The following is a 26,400-nucleotide window of genomic DNA, read 5'->3' on the forward strand; positions in this document are numbered from 1 at the left end:
TGTGTAAATTAACCATATAAATAAATTGTACTATATGAAATAACAAATATCTTAAAAGAAAAGTCCTGACAAAGACTCACTGTGACAACTTGTAATTTTGTTCTTTTGCATTACTACTCACATTGAGTGTACAATTAACTAGCCGCTCAGGTGACAGTAAATATGCATCACTGTTCTCATGTATGAAATTAACCAAAGTGGAAAAGGAAAAGCTACAACAGATCTTAGTCGAACTGTAAGAGTGGTCAGACAAGTGGCTACTGCAAGGACTTGATAGTTAACATGAACACACTGGTGGAAATTCGGGGAAACTGATAAACTAGTGCAGAGATGAAAGCTGAAAAGCAACGCTGATTCAGAGTTCCCAGAAGTATTTCAGTCTCTAGGTGGTCAAGAAGTGTAAAGACCTGGATGTATAAATGCTGACAGAAGCTCCACATACAACGTTAAGATTATATATGGCTAGCAATGCAAGGGAAGTGGCCAAATAACGGTTACTTGCAAGACAGGTTCAGAAGCTGAGACTTAACCTCCTCTGTAAGCACAAACAGGAGACTACACGCCAGTGCTGTTATTTGGCGTTGCTAATATTTAAGAACAAATTTAAACAGAAAACTGACAAACTGAGACAACAGGAAGGTAAAAAAGAAAAAAGTGTACATATAACGAAAAATAAAAGTCACGGAATGCAGAGGGGATAAACGAGGATGAACATGGAGTTTCAATAAGAAAGTTGCGAGGAGAAAACGAGAAGCAGTGTTTAAGGAATGTTTATGAGTTCTCCGGCTAAAATAACTTCAATGGTTTGAGAATTTTGTATATTACGGCCTGGGGTTGGTTAGCTGGGAGTATGTGGTGGGAGGAGCCTAAGTGGAGGGGATGTAGGGGTAAGGTATGCGTTGTACCTTGGTGCCGACGTTGTGGACATAGCGCTGAGCGATGTAGTCAGTGTGGTAGGAGAGAACTGAGGAGTGCTGGTTCCTCCTGCGAGGAGCCATCACGGACAGCCAAGGCTAGAGAAGCTACTGTGCCAGGCAGGAGGTGGCTAGATATCCTCAGTATACCCACCAGATTCTGACTACACCTCTACATGATTTAAATTTAGCCCTGTGCCTGCCGCCATGACTAAGGCAGCTACTCAACTCTCATCTGATCTAACAAATGTTGCTAGTGTCAACTCACCGTCGCCTCTCCACCACACCCACTTCAACACTGCACAAACCACTCGCTCACCAAGCAACGGTTCAAAGAGAAAAACAATAGTAAAATACCAGCGCTGGTCACTACCAGCAGCTCTAGTACCCTCGTCACCCCGCCCATTTTATCCACCTTCACCACCTCGAAACATCCTCGGATATACTTATCTTTTCAGCATTACTGGTGTTTAAGCTAAAATTAACTCTGTATCAAGAGTAAAGGTAATCAAGTAACAAATAAATATTTAGCGGCAGCGATTATGAAGAAGCAGATGAGTGAGCCAGCCAGCAAGATCCAGACACTCAACCATCGTTTTCTCTGACACTACGTTTTCCCTCTCCCTCCATAAACAACTGAGTGGTGGTGTACGTCTCAATGTACTTTATTATCGTGACATAACATACTGTAAGTTTATTAATTATACAGGAGTCAGAGTAAAATGAGGTGACCGAAGGTTAGACAATAACATCAAAGTAAACAAAGTTGACCCCTAAGAGTTTCCCCTCCCTCGGAGGAATGCTGGTGTAATGTGGTCGTCTCTGTATTGGCACAGAGCAGCTCGACCTGCCACACTTAACACTTAACCACGCAAATTCCTCGTGCTGCTCACGTCTGTCAACCATTTCATTGCAATTATATCCTATATGATCAGCCCAAAGGCATGGTAACATCTGCATATTATGATCACACCCGACAGTCTCTAGCCTCTCATGACCAAACAACCAGCCCACTCTCCCTATTTTATCTTCCATAATTTTTAACTGCCTTAAAAGTCTGTTCCAGCGGAGATACAGGGAACACTGCCCACAACAGTGGTCCAAGACTCTTGAACATGCTGCAAGCAGATACAAATTTCTCTGGAATAAAGGTAGAACTTTGAAAAGAGGAAACCAGACAACCCAGGAGGGCAGTGGGCACAATAAGAGGATTCTATCAACGTCCGTGGCTACAGACTATTCAACATCTTACCAGAACATATCAGAAACACTTCTAAGACGTGTGCATCAGTCTTCAAGAGAAAAACTAGGCAAATATCTGTTCAAAATGTCTGGTCAAGCAGGTTGTGATGTTTATGTAGGCCGCAAGCTGTAACAGTGATTGATCAAGCCAGCAACAAGGAAGTCTACCCTCAGCCAGGCTCAGAAACCCGCCCTCGTAACTGGTGAAAGTAATAAAGTGAAAGGTCAAGTGGAAACAAAAGTTAGTGTAAGAGAAAGGAACAATGCCAAGGTCGAGGTGTATTATTCAAGTTTAGAATGCATTTTCGTGGGCATCCTCGTACACTGTAACCCAGTTTAGAGGCGGAGTGACCTTTAAGCCAGGCTAAATATAATCGCCCTCTCCCTGTCATCCTCCATCAATCTCGACTATTGTAAATCTTTGTATTGATTCTTTGGGGAAGAGACCTGGAGAGGATGCCTGCAGGGACAATAGCAAGGGCTCTACAGCTTCAAAATCCTTTTATCAGAATAGCAGTCCCACGGCACATGGAACTGGTTTAAGTCTCACCTCTTGAAAGACACTTCAATCATTTTACCAGAACATGCCGGCGTCCTGACAAAAATGACAATACTATTAGCACAATGACAAAAATGTTATCAAAATACTAGTCTGGTAGGAGTGAGCGTGTACTACCTGGAGGTGGGACAACTCAACCCACCATTATAGTTACTAAAACATTCACCAAACTCACAACCCAGCGTTCTTATCCTTGAGATAATCACACAACTCAAAATGAATTGTCATAAGCTATGGAGACAACATAAGTACAGCCCTAAGCACTTTTAAATGGAATGCTTTCCACAAATATGGGCTTTTTCCTAAAACAAACCTTATCTACCTCGATAAAATATTTATTATTATTATTATTATTATTATTATTATTATTACTATTTAAGAAACTAGCATGTCAACTGTATATGAAAATTCACAATACTAGTCACGTTCAAGTGACATCCATCAGTGATAATTAAAGATGGTGTATCAGTTAGTTACAAAGTGCAGTAGCTTGCGCCTGAGAACTGGGAGGGACGAGACCATCAATGTTTACCAAGTGATGTTTGGTGTGATAGCAGAATATACCACTTTAGACGAGAATAATGAATTAATGTATACAGAGTGTGCGCGCAATGGGAACACTACAATCGTGCATGAGAAGAGACATAGACATAAGGAACATTTTTAACTAGAGCAGAACATTGTACTGTAGCTCCTACTGCTTACAGGATTACTAAAACTACTTACTCCTACCTACAACCTACATTACTGAAAATACAAGAAATAAGAGGAATATTAATTAAGAGCCTTTTTAGTATGGATAGAGAGACCCTTGTCAACACAAGGGGTTCACCATTCATGTTAAAGATGGAATTAGTCAAGTTCCTGGAGGAGACTTCTGAACCTAGAAATCCGGAACCCTGACTTGAGCCAGGCTCATCTGGTGCTCGCCTCGTCAACCAGGCTGTTACTGCTAGCGGCCCGCTAGCTCTCATATCCACCACAGCCTGGTTGATCTGGCACTCTGGAGAGATACTTGTCCAGTTTTCTATTGAAGACGTCCACACTTTCCCTCCAATATGTCTGATATCTTCCGGTAAGATGTTGGATAGCCATAATAGCCATAACTTGGAGAACGTAAGTAACAATAGCCCGACTGATCAGGGAATCCTGGCCGCGGCCGGGGAAGAGGGGAAAAATCAGAGCGAAAAAGAAAGTAAAGAAGCTGGTCACAAGTACGGAACAGGAATGGTCTTCCTATTGTGATTCGTACATCGATCAAGTTCGAGAGAGATGAGATGAGTTTGCCCCATTGTCTGAAGAGCTGCCCTTGGCCACTAACAAATAATATCGGAAGACGCTGGAGTGGGCTCTCGGTCTCTCTCGCCTAGTGGCTCACCAGACTGATAATGGAAAGACTGGCATGAGAAAACACTATGTAGCAGGAAGGACACAGCTGTAGGACACGGAATCACGGCAAGGTAAATACTCCACGTAAATGGCAGAGAGAGATCAAGGATAAACGTCACTGTGGGTGGTTGTCCGAGGACAAAGGGACCCTGAAACATTCTTAATACTCCGAGTAACGGACAGGTTACACAAGGATGATCACTTTACCAGGCATGTAACAAGAACAAGAGGGCTGGGTGGGAATTACACACCCAAAAGAACCTGAAGAGTATCAGAAAACTCATTTTACAACAATTAAAACAAAGTGGAACGAACTGAACAATGGTCAAAGTGAAAGAGAGCGCAGTGGTTCAAAAACTGATGAGAGTCTACGAACTAGAGCTAACCTGCTTTACTCTGAAAACAGTTAATTACCAGCCCATCTTAAGTAGCTTTATTATGCACAAATACACAACGAAGTAATTCGAGTCCTAACAACTATAATGTTGGTTACAGTAGGATAATTTGGTTTGTCAAGTGAAACTTGTAAAAAGGCAAAAATGCGAGCCTTAGCGAGGGCAATGCGACACATTATACCCGTGAGCGCTAATGCCAGCCACGATGCACTAATTCCAGCAGGTTGTTTCAGGGACGCAGGTAAACACGTGGTTAAAGGCGGCTCTTTGGCAGGTAATCAGAGCAGCATTACACCAGAGCCCCTCGATTTAGCACTCTTCAGGGAGGAGGGAAAGGTCTTGCGAAAGAACAAGGAGTGAGGGATGATCAGACACTCAGGGTACAATGAGGACAAAAAGTCCTCCTGGGAATATAAATCAATACTCGGATGTCACCCAGTGTGTGGGCAGGACTTTAATCTGGAAAATTATCATTATTATTATTGCTAAATGGTGAACCCATAAGTGTCATTCAGCACAAGGAGTGATGGAGGCTCGATCCTCTGGTAACTAATCGCCTGACAGACATGCGACCTATGAAAAGAAGAGCAAGCCAGAACTAACACAATCCAGCCAGGTCTCACACTGCTGCCCTCTACTGCAGTCTCCCTAAAGATCCAGGTCTACACAACTGCTCTTCTCCACAAGGCGAAGAATATTCACATCATCCTCTCCACATACGAGTCACTTTACTATACACAAAATACAACCAAGTATTTCTCACACAAGAGCAAAAATATACAGCATAGTCCCTTTAGCAAGGAAGATCAAGCTGGCAGAGGTTATTTCCCAGCGGTCAGTCAGTGAACTTCCTGTTTGCCTGCCGCGACGGACCTGACCGACCATTCACAGGAGTCCTGGATACCCCACATCCCCTGGCACCAGCACCTAAAAACGCACACTACAACACCTTATCTTTCATATACCTTTGATGGATTTTGAAAGTTTTCTTGCTCTCGAAACCCTGCCCTGGGCCAAGCTCGTCTGGTTCCTGCCTCGTCAACCAGGACGTTACTGCTGGCGGCCCGTTGCCCCCATATATCCGTCATAGCCTGGCTGATCCGGCAATTGGTAGAGGAAATTGTCTCGTTTCCTCTTAAAAAACGTCTGTACTAGTTTTAACAGTGTTCCTGATAACTTCTAGCAAGATGTTAAAAAATCTTGGACCGCGCATATTGATACAATTTTCTCTATATTGTACCTACACAGGGAGGTACTACCATGTGAAATAAGTGCGAAATGGAAACGTGCTATATTTTTTATCATAAACGTGCAAGATGACAGGTAAATGGTAGAAACTACTACTAATATTCATTACACACATACCTTTACTTTCGTATGTGCTTCTTAACAGTTCCTGATCTCGTAATATTTCCTTTCCGAGTAAGAAACCTAGTCCGAGACAGTGGGGCAAGATCCTCCTCACAACCACTAAGAGACAAGACAATCAAATGGACACATAACACAAATAACCCGCACATAGAAGCTTACGACGACGTTTCGGTCCAATAAATTGTTAATGTGACTTTGTAAATGGTCCAAGTCTGACTGAAACGTCGTCGTAAGCTTCTCTCTCTTTCTCTCTCTCCCCTATGTGATGGTTACCCGCGTTTTATTCCACTCACGGTATTGTCTCTTTTTTGTTCATCAAAGGTACACCTCGTGCAACATATGGGAATCTTTATTCAGGAAACGTTTCGCCACACAGTGGCTTCATGAGTCCAATACAAAGCAGATGTGAGAGGAGTATGAGGTAATCAGTCCCTCAGCCTGGAGTTGATGTGTTCAGTCCATCAATCTTGTAGAATGTACAGCATAGGGCCGTAGACGTGGCTTATATATTGTCGTCAGGTGAGGCGAAGCAGGATGAGGCGGGGTCATAGTGGTACCATCCACTAGTCGAAGTAGGTCTTCGTCCAAAGGTTGGACAAGTGTTGAAGAATACTTTGTAATAAGATCCCATGATGCTGCAGTGTCTGACAGTTGTGATGAATGGTTTGGAAAACCGACAAGTTGAAGATTGAGACACTTATGCAACATATGGGAATCTTTATTCAGGAAACGTTTCGCCACACAGTGGCGTTTCCTGAATAAAGATTCCCATATGTTGCATAAGTGTCTCAATCTTCAACTTGTCGGTTTTCCAAACCATTCATCACAAAGGTACTCCTCGCCAGATGGAAGGTATCACCAGCGACATCCACACTTTTTCTTTTCGCTTATTTCGCACAAAGAGTTTTGAAGGAGCAAACACGGGAGGTGCCCTGGGACAACTTGAGAACTGTGTATATAAAACAACTGTTAATATTCTATCTGATCCTTTTTTTTCTTCTCTCTCTTACTGTGTTTTCTGCACAAACAAAGCTAATGACCCACACATTGTGAAGCTTCCCCAGAACATATAAGGTTGATAATGTCCGAGAAGGATGATTATAGAAGAAGAGGATGATGGATGAAAACAAATGTTCATGGATTAAAAGATTGTTGATGAATGATAAGAATGATAGACGAGTAGAATGATAGATGAACAGGATGATGATGACCTAGAAGGAAGGCAGTTTGGAGGAAGGATGAACATCAAAATGGAGGAAGGATGGTGGAACTGGGCAGCAGGAGTGGTGGTGGTGGTGGTGCTGAGTAGCAAGAGGGGAGAGTGAATACAATTTTTTTAATATTAACCAATATTGGATACATCAGCATCGTGCTGCTACCTATTCTATATGCAAGTTAAACAGGGGTAACAAAAGCTACGTGTTTCCAAGAGTCTGACCTGGGTTATATAAACTGAAGAGTGGTGGAACATGAGCTAAGGCAGTGCCGTGAAATACTCAGTTCTTTCTGAATGTGAAAACGATCTTTAGATCTTCCTGCTTTAAAATAATAAATCTGATATTTAAGAACAAACTCGACATTTTCCACAACTGTGTTCTTTCCATATAGCAGAAGCTGAAATTTGTCACCGTTGAGAATGTAATTTTCCTCTGCCCACTGAAAGACTGTCGATATATGGTGGAAATTTGACAGCAACTTTTACTGACGCCACTCTCATGCTTTCTTTAGAGTGGAATCTTAAAGGATGTTATGAAGCTGTGGTTTATGTCCCAATCTTCGTCTGCTACAATGATAAACAGTAGAAGTGCCAGGCCTGCACCTCACTTTTACTGTACTAAGAATGGCTATTGTGTCTGCAAACACTCCTCCATGTGTTAATTTGGATTTACATTTTCCTAGAGCCGGACTTATTTACCTCATTTTATAGATTAACTCCATGGTCATCTTAGCAAAATGTGCGTCCGTATCAGTATTTTGATTAGCTTCTGTGATGCTGTAGTGGTTTGTTAGCTGCGATATACAAATTGTGGAATCTTGTTACTAGGCAATTCGCCTTCTTAGTACCCTCTCAAAGATTTTTTCCTGTGTGAAGATAGTGGTTACGACTCCTCTGAAGGGTCCCTAGTAGCAGTCTTTTTAATACAGCATTGTAATAATCTGGTTACCTTGCAGGACACTGGCATAAATGACTGCTTTCACTAATTTTCTTTATATATCAGTCTCACTCCATTACGTTATGGTAGCGAGTAAATTTAGGACAGATCTCAAGTATCTGGCACGTATTTGCTATTAGGTTTATTTGCCTGTGTCTGAGAAAGAGGAAAGAAAAGAGAGAAAAAGAAAAAGAGAAAAAAGAAAAGAGGAAGAGAGCCAGCTAAAGAGTACATGCCAAGAACTGTGAATCTTCCCCAGTAGTTTAATGCTTTACTGGCTTTTTTTTTAAGAAGGCAGTAAAGTATGTACATTTCTTAGCTCTGTAGTTTTGTTTTACCGTATTTTATAAATAACGAGATAGAACACCTTGGTTATTCAACATATTCAGTTCCCAACTTTGCAAAATCTGCACTAGTATTATCATCAACAACAACTTTACATTATCGTGACAATTTCATTCTCATATTACATAAATTTTAATCACAAGGCGAGTAAAAATATAGGCATAATTCGTTCTATGTATCGGCATATTCAGAAGAAAGGGAAAATATCCCAACCATTTAAGCAGAAAGAAATGCAAGGTTTTATGCCAGGCAAGTACGCTGTGGGGGGGGAGAGGTGGCACCCCTCTGGGAGGGGTGCCACCTACCCTAAGGCTCAAAGAACTCACACCCCACTACAGAGTTAAAGTGAGTCAGCGTCAGGGAGCTCTGATGTCTCCAGCCATGAAAGAACAAGTTACTGAAATACCATTACCTGGGCTTTATTCTTGTATTGAAAGTGCTTATTTTCCACGCTCTCATTTATCCGGGCCTCGCTGCACTGTCTCCTCTATATGACAGACCATCAGACATTATTATGCTCAAGTCGTTTACATGTTCTATGTGATGATCCTTCTGCGTTGTGTAGCCTATCCTCATTTTGAGCTGTTCATTTATTATTTCTTTATCTAATCAATTAAAATTTGTCACCAATGAACATAACATTTTCTACTACCCACAGGAATATTTTGCTACGTTTTGCATTTTCTCTGTTCCTTCTATCAACTTATGAAAATATCAGATATCTCTGTTTCTTGCTATACAATGTATTATTTAAGTAATTATTTGTTATACACGTAGTGTGGGTCTCCTGCGTTCACATTTCATAACGTACTAGTATATATGGATCCACATTCTCTCCAAAATTACGCACTTCTTTGTCTTCCTCCATGTACGTGGCTCCTACCTTTAAGTAGGGGCCAGTACTGTTAAGTGATTCGAGTTTACATTAGAAAAATAATGTTTTTTTTTTCTATTTTTTTCAGGATTTTTGCTTCTTTTTAACTCATTTCGTTTGATACGATTGGTTTAGTTACCTCAGTCATTCCTGCACCTATGATCTCTTTCCCTTGCTTTGTCATCTGAGGTCTACAGATTTCTTTTTCTCGGTGAAGTCTTTCTTTCTCCTTCAGTAACTGATCACTACACAACACTGCGGCGGTATAGCAAGTCACTCCAATATAATATGATTTTTTTCTGCAGAGCTTGCGAGCTTGGCATACAAAGCAACGATCATCTTGCTAAATAAGAGTGTAAAGTTTTGTTGCAATATACCCACGAAAATTAGTCTTAATATCATGAAATTTACGCAGAATTAAGCTATAATGCATGAAGTTAATCTGAGCTAAGCCACAGCTGGTTACAAAATCGGGTATGTAAAATTAAAATCTGTATATTAGGTTAACAAAATACTTGTTATGGGAGGTGGTGGTGGTTTGAGGAAGTGCAAGTGTAAACACAACATTAAATCTAACATCACAAGTCCCATCCCTGGCATGCTACAAAACAATATTTGTATCCAGTTTTATGAAGAGTTAATAATAACTTGGAAATAGCTTGCAAACAATATTTATCAATCAATTTAGAACCTTAACTATATTTTACGACTAAATGAATTCCATCCCTCACCCTTAAGACTGTCACACTTACTACTGAGTTCATGCCTACCCTACCATTACAAGACACCATGCATGTCTTCCCTCCCAGTACACGAGACTATCATACAGATTCTCCCTATTTTCCCTGTCAATACGCGATACTGTATGCAGCTTCTCCCTCTTTCATTGCCGGTGCACGAGAATATACAGATTCTCCCTATTTTCCCTGTCAATACGCGATACTGTACGCAGTTTCTCCCTCTTTCATTGCCGGTGCACGAGAATATCATGCAGATTCTCCCTGCCAGCACACGAAACCATCATACAGACTGACGAGTGAATCGTCTCACTAACTTTATAACACTAAGGGGGGGGGGAGAGGAAAAAAAAAACATTAATAAGCTTGAAACGCTACGGAAGCGTGTGGTTAATGCAGGCACTCTGTGACTTTCTCGCTTGTTCTCTCTGAATTGCTTTCTCGATCATTCACTCGCTCGTTTGAGCCTTCTCCCTCGTTCGCCCTCTACTCGCGTTCTCTTCCTCGCTAGTTCGCTCTTTCGGGGAGGAGGAAAGATGAAAAAGTGGGGGGAAGTGGGGAGAAGAGAAGGGGAGATGAGAAAGAGGGAGGGGAGAAGAGGGGAATGGGAGGAGAGAGGGAGGAGGAATAGGAGAGAGACAGTAGAGGAAGGAAGCAAAAAGTAGGATCAGGAGTAACAGCAGCAGTAGCAGGAGAGGAGGAGCAGCAGCAGCAATAGAAATAGAGGAGCAGCAGCAGGAACACCGTGGAGTGATATAACTCACCTGGTTACACTACTTACGTAAGAACAACAACGTGCCTGTGTGTGTGTGTGTGTGTGTGTGTGTGTGTGTGTGTGTGTGTGTGTACTCACCTATTATGGTTGCAAGGGTTAAGTTATAGCTCCTGGTCCTGTGTGTGTGTACTCACCTATTGTGGTTGCAAGGGTTAAGTTATAGCTCTTGGTCCTGTGTGTGTGTGTACTCACCTATTATGGTTGCAAGGGTTAAGTTATAGCTCCTGGTCCTGTGTGTGTGTACTCACCTATTGTGGTTGCAAGGGTTAAGTTATAGCTCCTGGTCCTGTGTGTGTGTGTGTGTGTGTGTGTGTGTGTGTGTGTGTGTGTGTGTGTGTGTGTGTGTGTGTGTGTGTGTGTGTGTGTGTGTGTGTGTGTGTGTGCGCGCGCAGCTCCTCTGCAGATATGACTGGTACCTACAATTACTACTGTTTTGTTAACGAGTGCGTGCGTGTTATGGAGAGGTTAAAGCACAAGGAGAGGGGAGGAAGAGTAGGGGGAAGGAGAGAAGGGTGAGTAAGGGGAAGGTGAGAAGGAAGTGACGGGGAGAGAAGGAAGAAAAAGGGGGAGAAGAGAATTAAGAGGGAAGGTGAGAGTTAAGGTGAGTGAGGGGGAGAGGGATGCGGGGTGCATATAGCAACGGTATGATACTGGCATGAGGCCCAGAGTGGGGAAACTGCCCAATCCCACTCGGCATCATCACCGCCCATACAGACTCAGCACAATCACCACATACCCATAACGCCATCACTACATACCCACAGTACCGCCAACCATCACATACCCACAGCACCGCCAACGATCATCACATACCCACAGTGCCACCAATCATCACCACATATCCAGTGTCACCATCACATGACCAAAGTGCCACTATCCACATACCCACAGCACCACCATCACATACACATACCACCACAGCCTCACCAACCACCATCACATACACATACCACCACAGCCTCACCAACCACCATCACATACACATACCACCACAGCCTCACCAACCATCACATACACATACCACCACAGCCTCACCAACCATCACATACACATACCACCACAGCCTCACCAACCATCACATACACATACCACCACAGCCTCACCAACCACCATCACATACACATACTCAGCATTAACCACTGTTTCTTGAATTACTCCCGTTTCATCACAATTTCTTCATATAACTGGTACTCTTGTAATTTTTATACAAGACAATTTTTCATTAGCGAACTGTAAATCACACACCACGTCAATGTAAATTGTAGGCTGGACCAAGTAACACTCACGACAGTACCACATACGAAACAGTTATAAGCTGGACCAAGTAACACTCACGACAGTACCACATTAGAAACAGTTATAAGCTGGACCAAGTAACACTCACGACAGTACCACATTTGACAGTTATAAGCTGGACCAAGTAACACTCACGACAGTACCACATTTTAAAGTTATAAGCTGGACCAAGTAACACTCACGACAGTACCACATTTGACAGTTATAAGCTGGACCAAGTAACACTCACGACAGTACCACATTAGAAAGTTGTAAGCTGGACCAAGTAACACTCACGACAGTACCACATTTGAAACAGTTATAAGCTGGACCAAGTAACACTCACGACAGTACCACATTAGAAAGTTATAAGCTGGACCAAGTAACACTCACGACAGTACCACATTTGAAACAGTTATAAGCTGGACCAAGTAACACTCACGACAGTACCACATTAGAAAGTTGTAAGCTGGACCAAGTAACACTCACGACAGTACCACATTTGAAAGTTATAAGCTGGACCAAGTAACACTCACGACAGTACCACATTTGAAAGTTATAAGCTGGACCAAGTAACACTCACGACAGTACCACATTTGAAAGTTATAAGCTGGACCAAGTAACATTCACGACAGTACCACATTTGAAAGTTATAAGCTGGACCAAGTAACATGCACGACAGTACCACATTTGAAAGTTATAAGCTGGACCAAGTAACACTCACGACAGTACCACATTTGAAAGTTATAAGCTGGACCAAGTAACATTCACGACAGTACCACATTTGAAAGTTATAAGCTGGACCAAGTAACATGCACGACAGTACCACATTTGAAAGTTATAAGCTGGACCAAGTAACACGCACGACAGTACCACATTTGAAAGTTATAAGCTGGACCAAGTAACACTCACGACAGTACCACATTTGAAAGTTATAAGCTGGACCAAGTAACATTCACGACAGTACCACATACGAAACAGTTATAAGCTGGACCAAGTAACACGACAGTACCACATTAGAAAGTTATAAGCTGGACCAAGTAACACGATAGTACCACATACGAAACAGTTATAAGCTGGACCAAGTAACACTCACGACAGTACCACATTAGAAACAGTTATAAGCTGGACCAAGTAACACTCACGACAGTACCACATACGAAACAGTTATAAGCTGGACCAAGTAACACTCACGACAGTACCACATTTGAAAGTTATAAGCTGGACCAAGTAACACTCACGACAGTACCACATTTGAAAGTTATAAGCTGGACCAAGTAACACTCACGACAGTACCACATTTGAAAGTTATAAGCTGGACCAAGTAACACTCACGACAGTACCACATTTGAAAGTTATAAGCTGGACCAAGTAACACTCACGACAGTACCACATTAGAAACAGTTATAAGCTGGACCAAGTAACACTCACGACAGTACCACATACGAAACAGTTATAAGCTGGACCAAGTAACACTCACGACAGTACCACATTAGAAACAGTTATAAGCTGGACCAAGTAACACTCACGACAGTACCACATACGAAACAGTTATAAGCTGGACCAAGTAACACTCACGACAGTACCACATTAGAAACAGTTATAAGCTGGACCAAGTAACACTCACGACAGTACCACATTAGAAACAGTTATAAGCTGGACCAAGTAACACTCACGACAGTACCACATTAGAAACAGTTATAAGCTGGACCAAGTAACACTCACGACAGTACCACATACGAAACAGTTATAAGCTGGACCAAGTAACACTCACGACAGTACCACATACGAAACAGTTATAAGCTGGACCAAGTAACACTCACGACAGTACCACATTTGAAAGTTATAAGCTGGACCAAGTAACACTCACGACAGTACCACATACGAAACAGTTATAAGCTGGACCAAGTAACACTCACGACAGTACCACATACGAAACAGTTATAAGCTGGACCAAGTAACACTCACGACAGTACCACATACGAAACAGTTATAAGCTGGACCAAGTAACACTCACGACAGTACCACATACGAAACAGTTATAAGCTGGACCAAGTAACACTCACGACAGTACCACATTAGAAGCAACTTTTATAAAAAAGACTTAACCTACCAATGATGTTCATTTTCATCTTGTAAAAGTTACTTCAATGCCATCAACATTTCCTTTAATGACATTATTCTATGTCCTCTTAAAAACACGTTAAACGAAAGAAGTGTGTTAGAAGATCTTATCAGACTGATAAAGCCAATAGTTAGTAATCTACTGGAATGATAAAGTCACTAATTAGTAGAGAGTATTTATTAGATTGATAAAGCTAATAGTCAATAAAAAAATAACTCACAATATACCCCAAGTGTTGCACATGTGTCTTATTCATCAACTTATCGGTACTGTATACCCTTAATATAAGAAAGTGCTACTTAATTCAAGTCTATACAACTATTAGGGTGATACGTGGGACTGATTACAAGGACAGATGCAAGAAATAAACGAACTTACGTAGTGAATTATGACATTAAGATGGAGGACAAAAAAGAGGTACAAAATAATACGGCTGCATCTGAGCTTCCCATAACCACTTTGTAATCACAGAAATAGATGATACTCAAAATAGAGTCAATTACGCTACAAAGGGTTGCTCAGTCAATCAGGTTTTTATATAACGGTACAATTAACTAATTCATAAGGTAAAACGTTTCCCAACAAGAGGATTATTAAAATATTAATGGGAAAGCACCAAACACTTAAGGGTTACACAGTACTTGGGAAATAGCAGGTCATTTTTTTGGTCCAAGGGGAGGGGAGCTACAATTATATTTATCACAAAATGAAGATGAGTCACTAGGTAAGGCCGTGGTAGAATGAGAAGAATATACAGGTTAAGAGAATCTTGGAGGCTACAGAAACGTTCACAAGTTGGCAATGTGGCCAAGAATGTTGTGCGACCAGTGGTTCATAAAAGTTACAGTGAACACAACCCGCGTCACACTGCTACTGCTTCCCTCTACTACATCACACCCACACTATTTCATTTAAGGGTGAGGAAACAAAGGGGTGGGTGTGGGTGTCGTTTGTGTTTGTGCGTGTGCGCGCGCGTGTGAGGGGATGCGCGCGCGAGGGGATACGCTCGCGTGTGCACGCGTGATGGATGTGGTCCTACCAGGTGGTGTAACGTAGCATGTAGCTGGTTGTACAGGTGGTGGAGTGTGGGCAGGGACATGAAGGCCAGGATGAGGGACGAGCTGGGAAGGTAGCCGGGGCCGCGGGCATGAAGCAGGCTGCTGCCCACCCACCACGAGATTAGAGTTTCCACGCTGCGCCCCAACACTACCACTGCCTTCACCATCCAACACAGCAGGTGTCTCCCAGTCCTATTTGACCCGTGGTTGTTTCCTGAAGCAAGGGCTGGCCTGGCGCACCTCATGAGGGTTGGCAACACACACACTGCTATATGGCGGCAAGCTATCCCACAGGCTACTGCGCCCCCTACACTTGGCTTCCTTCACTATACAACTCTACACGCACACTTCATCCACCTCTCACCCTCAACATTGCTCCTGTACATTTTCTCTCACAAACGTTCACTTAGCTTACATCATTATTATATAAATGGGGCAACGGTAAACCCGTATGACTTGCCCAGCGCATGGGGGATTGAACATAATCAGTCATAAACCATGAGTGTAGCTCTAATTTCTAGGATTAAGAACCCTTTATCAGCGTCAAAGGTCCCCAGCTGATAGCATTTAAGCCTAAAATATCTTAATGCCCAGTATATCACGACCGTGCCCACTTTCCCCTTGAAAAGGGAAACAGTAATGTGTAGTAGCCCCGAGTGTGGTGACGTCAATCATGATCAGTAACAGCCACGACACTCTCTACTATATAAATCTGGTCCTCAGTCTAAATTAAACCATAACAAATTTTGAGTATTTCTTACGTTATGGGGACCTGTGGGGGACTGGTGGAGCAGCGGCCGCCAGACTCACCTCCTGGGCACCGTCTGCGCACATAGCGTCGAGGGAACTCCAGAAGGGGAAGGAAACACAGGAGTGGTGGTCGTCGGCAGCAACACATCCAACGCTACTGATGCTTACCTCCTCTACCACCCCACTAACTTTGCCAATCTTCAATACCAATGTTTTTTCCACACCGGATTCCCAGAGTACATAGTATGGTTCTAGTCATTCCTAGTGTGCAGTGAGGCACTAAGAACAGTGTTGAAACACCGAGTACCTTAGTAGTGATACATGTGCTGAACTAGAGAGGGTCACCTGGTGAGGTGTGGGCGCAGCTGACTGACCTTGGCTGGCACTGTAAGTTGGCGATGTACTGTAGTATGTGGTGGGCGTGGTGGGGCGAGCAGCAGCCTCTCGCCCATCCACACACACGTGGCCCACACCACAACACTGGCACCCACTTGCCTGTGATATACTGTGTATTTCACATATTGGCACCAACTTCAAGCAACACATACCTGCCTGACTCCATTGGTTTGCTCAGCACCCATTACGACCCCTGTCTTTCGAACACTACGTCAGTGTGCACGGTGGGGGACCCTTACGATCAGGTGGTAGCGCCAAATATACCATGGAGGGAGATGCTCACTTGCGCATCTTAAGACTTATCAAGGGGCCAACCCCGACGACCAGAATAGTCGGGCGCGAGGCCCCCTACTGCCGTTTTCTTTGAACACTGATTATCACGCTTTCTACGACAGTGCACTAAAGGCAGGATAACTTTTATTTTAGTTTGAGTATCATCTCCGAATGATCGTTATCATTTGGAGATCAAGATGGTGATAGACATACTTAAGCTAATGTGATGACATGGATATAAATCATAAAAACTTACATCTGCTAAATTCATTCATATCAAAATATATGTTAACAAAAATCACAGCATTCTTTCAGTTCATACAATATTCAAAGTGTGGAACACACAGGCATGCATGTGTTGTTCCAGTCCTCCCTGGCTCGACTGAGAAGGTTTGGTAGGCATAGTACTGGTATGTGAGGCGAGGGGTGTGGAGAGAACACCATGATAGGCCGGTATATATCAGCTGCATCAACAATACATACAGTAGGGGGACGTGTGCGTGAGGGCGGAGCAGCACCCACACGTCCCGCCCCCGCGACAGGTAAGTCCCCGGGTGCCGCAGTAGAGGTGTTTGTGTTGTGTAGGTGCACTCAAGGCTGAGACGGGCTCCCTGCTCGCTCTTCACTGCTTGTGTCACCCACCGCGGCAGCTGGGGGTCACCAACGCAGACAACCTCATCAAATACTCACGTGGCTGTTGGCATAAGAGTCGCGGAAGTGGTGAGGACGAGGGCGAGGACGTCGTCGACGAGAAGAGTCCGATGATGCAGAGCGTGATGAGAGGCGGCGCCTAGCGTGTCCTCGGTGATGGCGACGTTCTGACGAATGGTCCCTGTCGCGTCGTCGACCATAGTGCTCCCGATCACTACTGCAAAAGTCGGGCACCAAGAAGGTTAGAGGGGAACAAGTGAGTAGTCACACCCTGGGGAAACCTACACTCGCTCACCTGCCGTGCCGCAGTCTCACGTCTCGTCTTACTCTCACAGTAAAACCACCATATACAATCTCAACTTACCTGCACAAAGTGTGGTCCAGTTGTTCCTTCATTAATAACACCACACAAATGCTGCCCAAATTCCTTTATCAATTAGAAATTCATCTAGTAATTCGCAGCTACAACACCGCTGTATATTGTACAATACCCACTTTAACAACAATATTTCAAGAGATCTAAAACATCATTAAAAGTGAAAATCAATAATTATGCCCGCTTTAATTAGTTCTATCTCAAACCCAGGGTTGAGTTTCGTAGTAATAATAATGAATTAGGGATGGGATGAAATATTTTTTTACCGATACTTAATTTTATGCAGATACCGATACCATGAAATTAGCCGATACTTACTGATACCGATACCACCAAAATCACTCAATACCAATACTTTGGTACATCAATAACAGGAATAATATTCCTGTACATAATGAAAAGGCCCAAATGAGAACAGGTAAATACTTCATAAGCGCGGAAGGAGGGAGAGGAGGGTGATAGGGAAATCTGGGAGGAGGAAGGAAAGGGTATTTACCTGGGAGCTACGTAGGTGACACAGGTGTCGTCGTCACTGGACACATCGTGAACCTCGACTGGTTCCAGGTCACAGCCCAAACATAAACCCATCATATAATCATCAGCCCACCATCTCCTCCACCATCCCAACACAAACAGCGGATAATTCACACATTTGTCTTTATATGAACAGCATAACAGAAGTTTTTCCACACTAAGAACTTCCTACCCTTGGCCAACATTATCAGAGCCCAGGCTGTTTTATCGTCATAATAAACGGTTCTCTAGATATCCCTATATCTTGAATTATATTTCACAAAATCAGTAATTAAAAGGACACATGACTTCACACAGACACACGCTGTGGGCAGGAGTAACGATATACACCCATGAGAAGACAGGTGGGAGATACTAAGGAGTGTCGTGAATGAAGCCAACACACGAGTGGAGTTGCTACTGACACCAGAGTTGTGTCGGCGGGAATCCTGGGAGCTAACGGATGTCCTTATCACACAGATACAAGTTACACAAGTGACAAGCTAATATGAGTCTCACCAACTCTACTGCCTCACACGTATAGTAACAAATGTAAGCGCGAGAAAAATGGGTACGCTGCATTTTTCTAAATTGTAAGAAAGCATTCGATGGTACCACACAAATGCTCAAATACAAACTAGAGAGTAAAAGAAAGTTGATACAGGAATATCTGGTGGATATGAGGCATAAGTCATTAACAAAAACGAGGTATTGCAGTGGGCAACTGTGACGGAGTCATACAAGGATCGGTAATTGAACTCCTGCTGTTTCCCATGCATAAATGACTTGGAGGATACTAAATCATATATATTACTGTCTACATCTGCTATGAAACTAGTGAGGAAGAAGATAAAACAAAGAGGCGCTTCAGAATGACTCCTTCAAATATGATCAGATGAGTAACTACTATAATTAAATCCCTTTGATATACATGATCTTCAGCGGTGAAAAATTACTACTACTATAATACCTTAACAAAACAAAACAAAAAAAAAAAACTTTTCAGAATACACTATAGCAAATGTAGCCAGGGCCAAGACAATGACAACCTTCACAGCAAGTGGGCAACATACGTATGTACAGCTCCATTACAGGCAGAAGAGATATCCAAGCTGGAAAAATATACGTAGACATTTCCTGTTCGCGCAGAATTTGGCCTCAAGCAGGGCTGTGAGAACAGTAATATTGTGCGAGGCAGACACTAGCATATATTATCTCTTCTGTCACCGTTGATAATATGTTTGGGATGAGCGCACTAACACACACTTGCTGCTGCATGTAAACAGCAAAGTTTAACATTTGAGAATCAGCTTTCTTACCCTAAACATATGCTTCATATATTACAGGAGCTCCTCAATGTTTTCATTTCCCGTACCATATGATATTTTCGTAGACACCTACGTACCACTAAACTTTGTCTACGTGTACACAAGTATATTTCCCTTACTGTTTACCAGGTAAACTACGGTATCTGGCGCAATATTTATAGCACCAAAATGATGCAATTTCTTCTGGCTTGTCCCTAAATGTTATTAATAAATATATATATCGTGACTAATTGGTAAAACTGGTCAATTAGCAAGAACTCATTTAAGTTATTTCTAAAATTTTCTCTTATACGTTTAAAGATATTTTTTTCATTTATTTATATTAATGTAAAAATTAATAATTTTATATCAAAACAACCTTAGAAAACTTACCTAACCTGATTCTGATCCTAACCTAATCCAACTAAATATATTTTAGAAAAGTTTACAATAATTTGTTTTTTTTTTCGTTTGGGTCATGATGATTTTTGCTTTATTATAGCATACACAATATATATAATATAATTTATGTTAAGCGCTAAATCCATGGGGATCATTCAGCGCGTGACGTGGAGGCTTGATCCTCCGTCTGCTGAGCGCCAGACAGACGCGCTTCCTATAGCATACACAAATTTTCGTTTGCCTTATTCGGCAAGAAGAGCGTTGCTATTTAAGCCAATATAGCAAGTTTTACCTATTCGGCACGACATATGTATATAAATGTGCCGAATAGGTAAAACTTGCGATTCTGGCTTATATAAGTTAGGTAAGCTTTCTAAGGTTTTTCTGGTACAAAATTATTAGTTTTTACATTAACATAAATGAAAAAATATATCTTTAAACGTACAAGGGAATTTAAGAAAGGACTTAATTTTAAACGAGTTTTTGCTAATTGACCAGTTTTACCTATTCGGCACGACATTAATATATATATATATATATTATATATATATTATGTTGCAGGGCTGCAACATTAGATAGGGAGATTGCCCATCTCCAGGCTGTGAGTGCACATCACTCTGGGGACTTCCTCCAAACAGTTCCCATATCGGCAATGGGAACGCGACTCGACCCTAAGACCCTCCGTATTGCAGTGGCTCTGCGCCTTGCTGCCCCAATTCACACAGAATATATGTGTATTTGCGGCGAAGTGCAAGCAGACCAATACAGTCTACATGGTCTTAAATGTTCCAAAATCAAGGGCTGGCATGCAAGACACAATGAGGTCAACGACATCATTAAGAGAACCCTTGCTACAGCTGGATGCCCTGCCGAGAGGGAGCCACGATCACTTGCAGCAAACAATACCCACAACCCAGCAAACCGCCCCGACGGGATCACCATCTATCCTTGGAAGAATGGCAAGCTCTTAGCATGGGACTATTCCTGTGTGTCCACACTAGCTGACACCTATATCCACCACAATGTGGGGCGCCAGGGAGGAGCTGCTGACCACAGGGAGGAGTACAAGATCAGCAAGTACAGGGACATTAGCCAACAGTATCAATTTGTCCCAGTGGGATCAGAGACCTTGGGATCATGGGGAAAAAATGCCACACGTTTCCTTAAAGAATTGGGTTCCAGACTCATCGACTCCACCAGGGACTCAAGGGCAGTCACTTTCATGTTCCAGCGCCTCAGCATCGCCATCCAGAGGGGAAATGCTTGCTGCATACTTGGCTCACGTCCAGCCTCGGAGGAGCTGGAGGAAATTCATGATCTTTGATACATTGTGCCATTGTATTCATGTTTATGTTTTTTTCTGTAAATGTATTTTGTTTATTAATAAATGTTCACATAGAATAAAAAATATATAGGGGATGGTAGAAGAAGAAAATATTCAAACAGCTCCGGGGAGAACCTTGGGTTTTCCCTGAGGTACGTTTATTGTCTTCTCTGAGGATGAGGGTCCCCATTCCAGCTATAGAGGTGGTACTTCCCTATATAATAGAAAAAATATATATAGCAGGTATCTCTTAAATCTTCTGTACCATATTATGTAATAAAATATTCCTATTGGTAAAAAAAATATATACTAAAAGATGGGGTGGTAGGGGAAGTGGAACATTCAAACGGCTTCAGGAAGAAATCCAAATATTCTTCCTTGGAGCGTTTTTATCCACTTCGAGGCTATGGGTCCCACAATTTACACCAGAGGTGGACCCCATCCTATATCTATATATATATATATATATATATATATATATATATATATATCTATATATATATATATATATATATATATTATACATACGCACACATACATACATGGAATGCCGCTAATTTATTTTTTTTAGTTTTACCTAATCACACAGTTGAAGTTGTCACCCCCCTCCCCCTCAGTACTCTCCTTGGGAAGCTATTCATTTATCTTAGCGCCTCTCACTTGAAATATTTCTGAAACTCTTCTTTTGTAACAGATCTAGCGCGTCCTGAGATTCTACTCGAATCTCTCCTCCACGCCAATAAAGCACCACCCCTTAGAGTGCCATTTTTATTTTTGGGAAGAGAGAAGTCTGAGGGGAGCTAGATCTGAGGAGTAGGGAGGGTGTGGTCTCGAGTCAGCAAGCGGAGGACAAATTTCGCAGTCAATCACCTCGTGTTCAACTTAACAGTCAAAAGCTTTGACAAGATCCATAAGGAATTCCCACAGCACTTGCAATGTCCTGGATACTCTGACGACCATCTCGATAATAGCCTTAATCACTTTTTCAGTGTTGACCAGAGCGTTCATCATCCTCGACTGAAAACTGACCTGTCCTGCTTTCACTAGAGAAAATCATTCAAAACACTGAGTCTGACTCACTGCTCCATCGCCTAAGGTTTGCTAAAGCATTCTGCGTGTTTCACGAGCCACTGTTCCGAGCTTTTAAACAGAATTTCACTGGTTCTTTCTTTTAAAAATTCCAATGTTACAGAAAACAATCCCCAAAACGCACTGACAACACAAAATAAAAAAAAAAAGCCCATATAACCAAGACGTAATGACCAACCACCCTGAAACTATCCACGCTACTTCACAAGAGGAGTGTATTGCGCAGAGTAATTACATACTCAATATTACGAAAAAAAAGAGAAATTGTGAGATTTTAAATAAGAGTGGGATGTTAGAAGTGAGTAAGTAGTGTTTATGAACCTGGGGAAGAGAAGATAGCAGAAGAGAGGTTTTGGGAGATGATGATGAGGTTGTGGTAGGCAAGTTTTGATTGGCAGGGGTAAATGATAATGTGGGGACTAACTGAACTATGTATAGAAAAGGAGTCTTGATAGTAAGTAACACAAACTTTAAGAAAGAGAGAATAAGTACATGAAATAAGATGTAGGGAGTGCCATACAGGTAAAACTTGAGAATTTGGCTTAAATAACAACGCTCTTCTTACCATATAAAGCAAGCGAAAATTTGTGTAGGCAATAATTTCGCAAAAAACATTCTGAACCTAACGACAAAAAATATATTTCATTGTGTTTGTTTATTATTAAATTATTGTAATCTAAAATATATGGATGGAGTCGACATTGCAATGATTCGTTAAGTATTTGGCTAATGTATACCGCGTTCATGGCAGGATAAGTAATAAACACTTTGAAAAATAAAAGGAGGGGGAGGGGGAGGGATTTCTGGATATTCACTTTGACAGCAAACTTAAATCGAAGAAACACGTACAGCACACAATCAATCACGTAAGTGAAGCTGCCCCCACAATAAACTAGCTCCACGGGGTAAAATTATCTCGCTAAAGATGACCAACCATTGGACCTATACAAGAGAAGATAGATTAATGTTTGTCCATCTTCTTACGTCCAGCTGTTTGGCTCACCTAACGAATACACAGCTCGATACCCTACGAACGATGTACACCAAACAGATATCACCTATACAACTGATATCACACCAATGGAAGACTACAACCTGACCTATCCAGGGGGATCCAGAGGGATGACTAACGTAACTGACCCACCTTTGGGAAGTTAGTATTACCTTCTCCTAGACTTCTTGTTCTTCCTGAAGGTTACGAAGCAGGGGCAGCAGTACAGTGTGGAGCGACGTCGCTCACTTGCGCTCTCATCGTCAGAGATATAGGCAACCGTTGGTGAAGTCTTCTCTGACGTTGAGGGATCCGCTGTAGATTTGGCCGATGGCGTAGTGCCTGACTGTGACGATGTGTCTGATGATCCTGATGCGGAAGACGATGTGGCGGAAGGAATGGTGTTGGCAGAGGAACGAGGAGTTTCCCTTGGAGATATATCTCTGGTGGGAGTCTCCCTCGACCTGAGGTAGCTCGTCGATGAGGACGACTTCTCACTACTTGTTACTTTGTGGTAAGAGGGAGAACGACTTGGCCTGGAGTCTCCACTACCTGCTGACTGAGACCTCTCATACTGACAAAGATCCTCCCTCCTCTCCCCTTTCCTTTCCAGCAACTGCTGCACACCACCACTGCCTCCATCCTCATTCTGTGTAGGCAAATTGTCACCTCTAACCAGCTCGCTTACCTTCTCGCACGATTTGCTCTGACTTTCAGTCTTTCTCACCGCATCCTTCCTGACGGCTGTACCATTGCCCTTTTCTTCCCTAGGTGTATCTAAAACGACATCTTCTATCTTGTCTTGGGATTTATTCGCCTTTCTATCTTTCCTGTTATCGTGTTTTACCTTTGCTTTTCTCTTCCTCCGTTTGCGTCTGTGAAGATTCTTCCTAGGTCTTCCCCCACCAAAGATGCTCTCTCTTGCTTCTCTCCTAAGTCGCCTCTCTCTTCTCTCCCGCAGGATACATAGTAGCCTCTCGTGCACCTTCTTCCTCACAGTTAGATACTCGATGCCGTACAACACTGATATAGAATCCCACTGCCTCACCGCACTGATATGTTTACACACACTGGGAATAGTCAGGGATTGCACCGAGCCTTGGTCCAGTCCCCGTACATTAAGCAGGGGGAATGGACAATTTTTCGTTTTTTGGGCATTCGTTTTACTTATTTTAGAAGGTGTGGCGACAATATTGAAAGACTTTGGACTAGAAGATGCATGTGTGCACGTCCGGGTATCACCTCCATTTCCCTCTGCGGGATTAAGAGGGTTATGGAAGGGTCTCACTCCAACAGTAGGGCACGTTCCAACACACACTTGTTCGGAACGGCTGATATGTGATTGATATCTCTGACCTTCAGGGGCCTCTTGCACTAGCTGAATACGCGACTTCGTTATACATACGTTACTTTCACAATGCAAAGAACATTTTTCAGATTTTAATGTTCCATCAATTGTTTGTATTTCTGATGAAGGCGTGGCTTCACAAAGGGAGCTATTTACCGTGAAGAGGTCCATTGTATCCACTGTAGCCCTCGTAGTTTCTCTCTCTGTCCGTCCTGGTAGTTCATCATTTTTACCTCTCTCCCTTTTCCCATTTTCATCGGAAGCAACTGAAGATCTCCCATTTTCTCTACGCCTAGGGCTGCCTATGCTGTTAATGTGCTCAGGTCCACGCATCTGTTGAGAACTCTGAGTAACATGGCTTTGTGCATTCTTGATATTGGCTTGAGTCTGCGGGTGTAAACGACGACGAATGAGCCTGAGCAGGACCCAGCGGTAGAGGGATCCCCCCAGACGTCGCGAGTTGCCCCTCACAGGCATGCAGGTGGGTGGCAGCCGCAGCCTGGGCACCACCACACTAGTTGCATGACGGGTGGGTGCTTGGTTCCTGCTGCTGCTATTGTTGCTGCTCACGACGCCCACCACCCACCACAACACCATCACACATCAGAAGGTTGGGCTGGCGGCGATGCAGCAGTCATCACTGTGGTAGTAGAGGGGCACACACATTGCCATGCTCACTCGCACAACACCTGTTTGATACCCCCCACCCAAGCTCTTGTGAGAGTGAGCAAGGTATCACTTTATAATGGTGGCCGCAGTGTTCTACCCACCCTGTCCTGTTTATACACTCCACTCCCATGTTTATCAACGTCTTGTGGGGTACATCATATGTCTCACTGGATGCTTCACACAGTGCTCACGTATTTATCACTGTCAATAACAAATGTCCCTTCAGCATTAATCGTGTTTCCTTCTGCAAATTGCAGGGCAAGAGCCCTCCAGGAGGTGACGGTGAAGGAGTCGCCGCTGGTGGAGATGTGGTAGTAATAGTGAAGGCAGAGGCTGGCGGTGAGAGGAGTGGCAGTGTGTGGGATCAAGAGTGTGAGGGTGAAGATACAGTAGTACGAGGGGAGCAACGCGTGAGGGGAGCGTCGCCCCAACACTAGTGAGAGCCAGCGACACAGCCACCCAGCCTCCTGCCCTCACACGCCGACGCAGGAGAACGCTCCACCACCCTCGTACACGCCTACTGCTCTCACCACCACACTCAACACTACATAACACTACCCCACACACTGCTGACATCACTACAGACACCACAACCATCACTATACACCACCACAATGTTCAAGGTGTGTATCGTTGTGGGTCATCGATGAAGACACGAGTGTACATTATGAGAGCGTGTAACACTCATCCACTCACAATTTCGCCCAACAGGCAACTGGTGTACCTGATAAAGCATGCCTCCACAATACACGATAAGCTCCATCACCAAGTCATCACGCGCTCTTACACGCTCACCACCTAGTAACACGCCTCACTACACTATGTAAAGCAGTTAGTAAAAAAAAAATTTTTTTTGGAAATACTTTCATAATCAACTAAAGAAAATTAGAGGTAGCTTGATTGCAATTAATCCTTATATGGCCTTGATATAGACAACAAGCTTCCGCTGTCTGCCTTTCCCAGGTACAATCTTGCAAAAAATCACCGCTGTAGGACCCTGACTACATCACACTAATAATGTAGCTAATAATCTTCCCTCATAACACCGATACCACCACAATGAAACAAGACAATAACGAGGGGTAAAGGGTGTGGGGGT

General features: G+C 42.9%; 1 protein-coding gene across 1 annotated transcript in view; it reads right to left on the reverse strand.

Annotated features, from left to right (window-relative positions):
* The window catches only part of LOC128702095 (probable serine/threonine-protein kinase dyrk2), a 148,904-nt gene extending 122,882 nt beyond the window's left edge, over window positions 1-26,022 (reverse strand). The window contains exons 1-2 of the mRNA XM_070102819.1: window positions 23,458-26,022; window positions 17,322-17,499 (exon numbers count right to left, since the gene is read on the reverse strand). Of these exons, the coding sequence (XP_069958920.1) occupies window positions 17,322-17,499; window positions 23,458-25,229 (1,950 nt within the window). The 5' untranslated portion in view covers window positions 25,230-26,022. The remainder of the gene's footprint in view (window positions 1-17,321; window positions 17,500-23,457) is intronic.
* Window positions 26,023-26,400: the final 378 nt, after the last annotated feature.

The sequence above is a fragment of the Cherax quadricarinatus genome, chromosome 83, assembly GCF_038502225.1.
Source record: "Cherax quadricarinatus isolate ZL_2023a chromosome 83, ASM3850222v1, whole genome shotgun sequence".
Lineage (NCBI taxonomy): Eukaryota > Metazoa > Arthropoda > Malacostraca > Decapoda > Parastacidae > Cherax > Cherax quadricarinatus.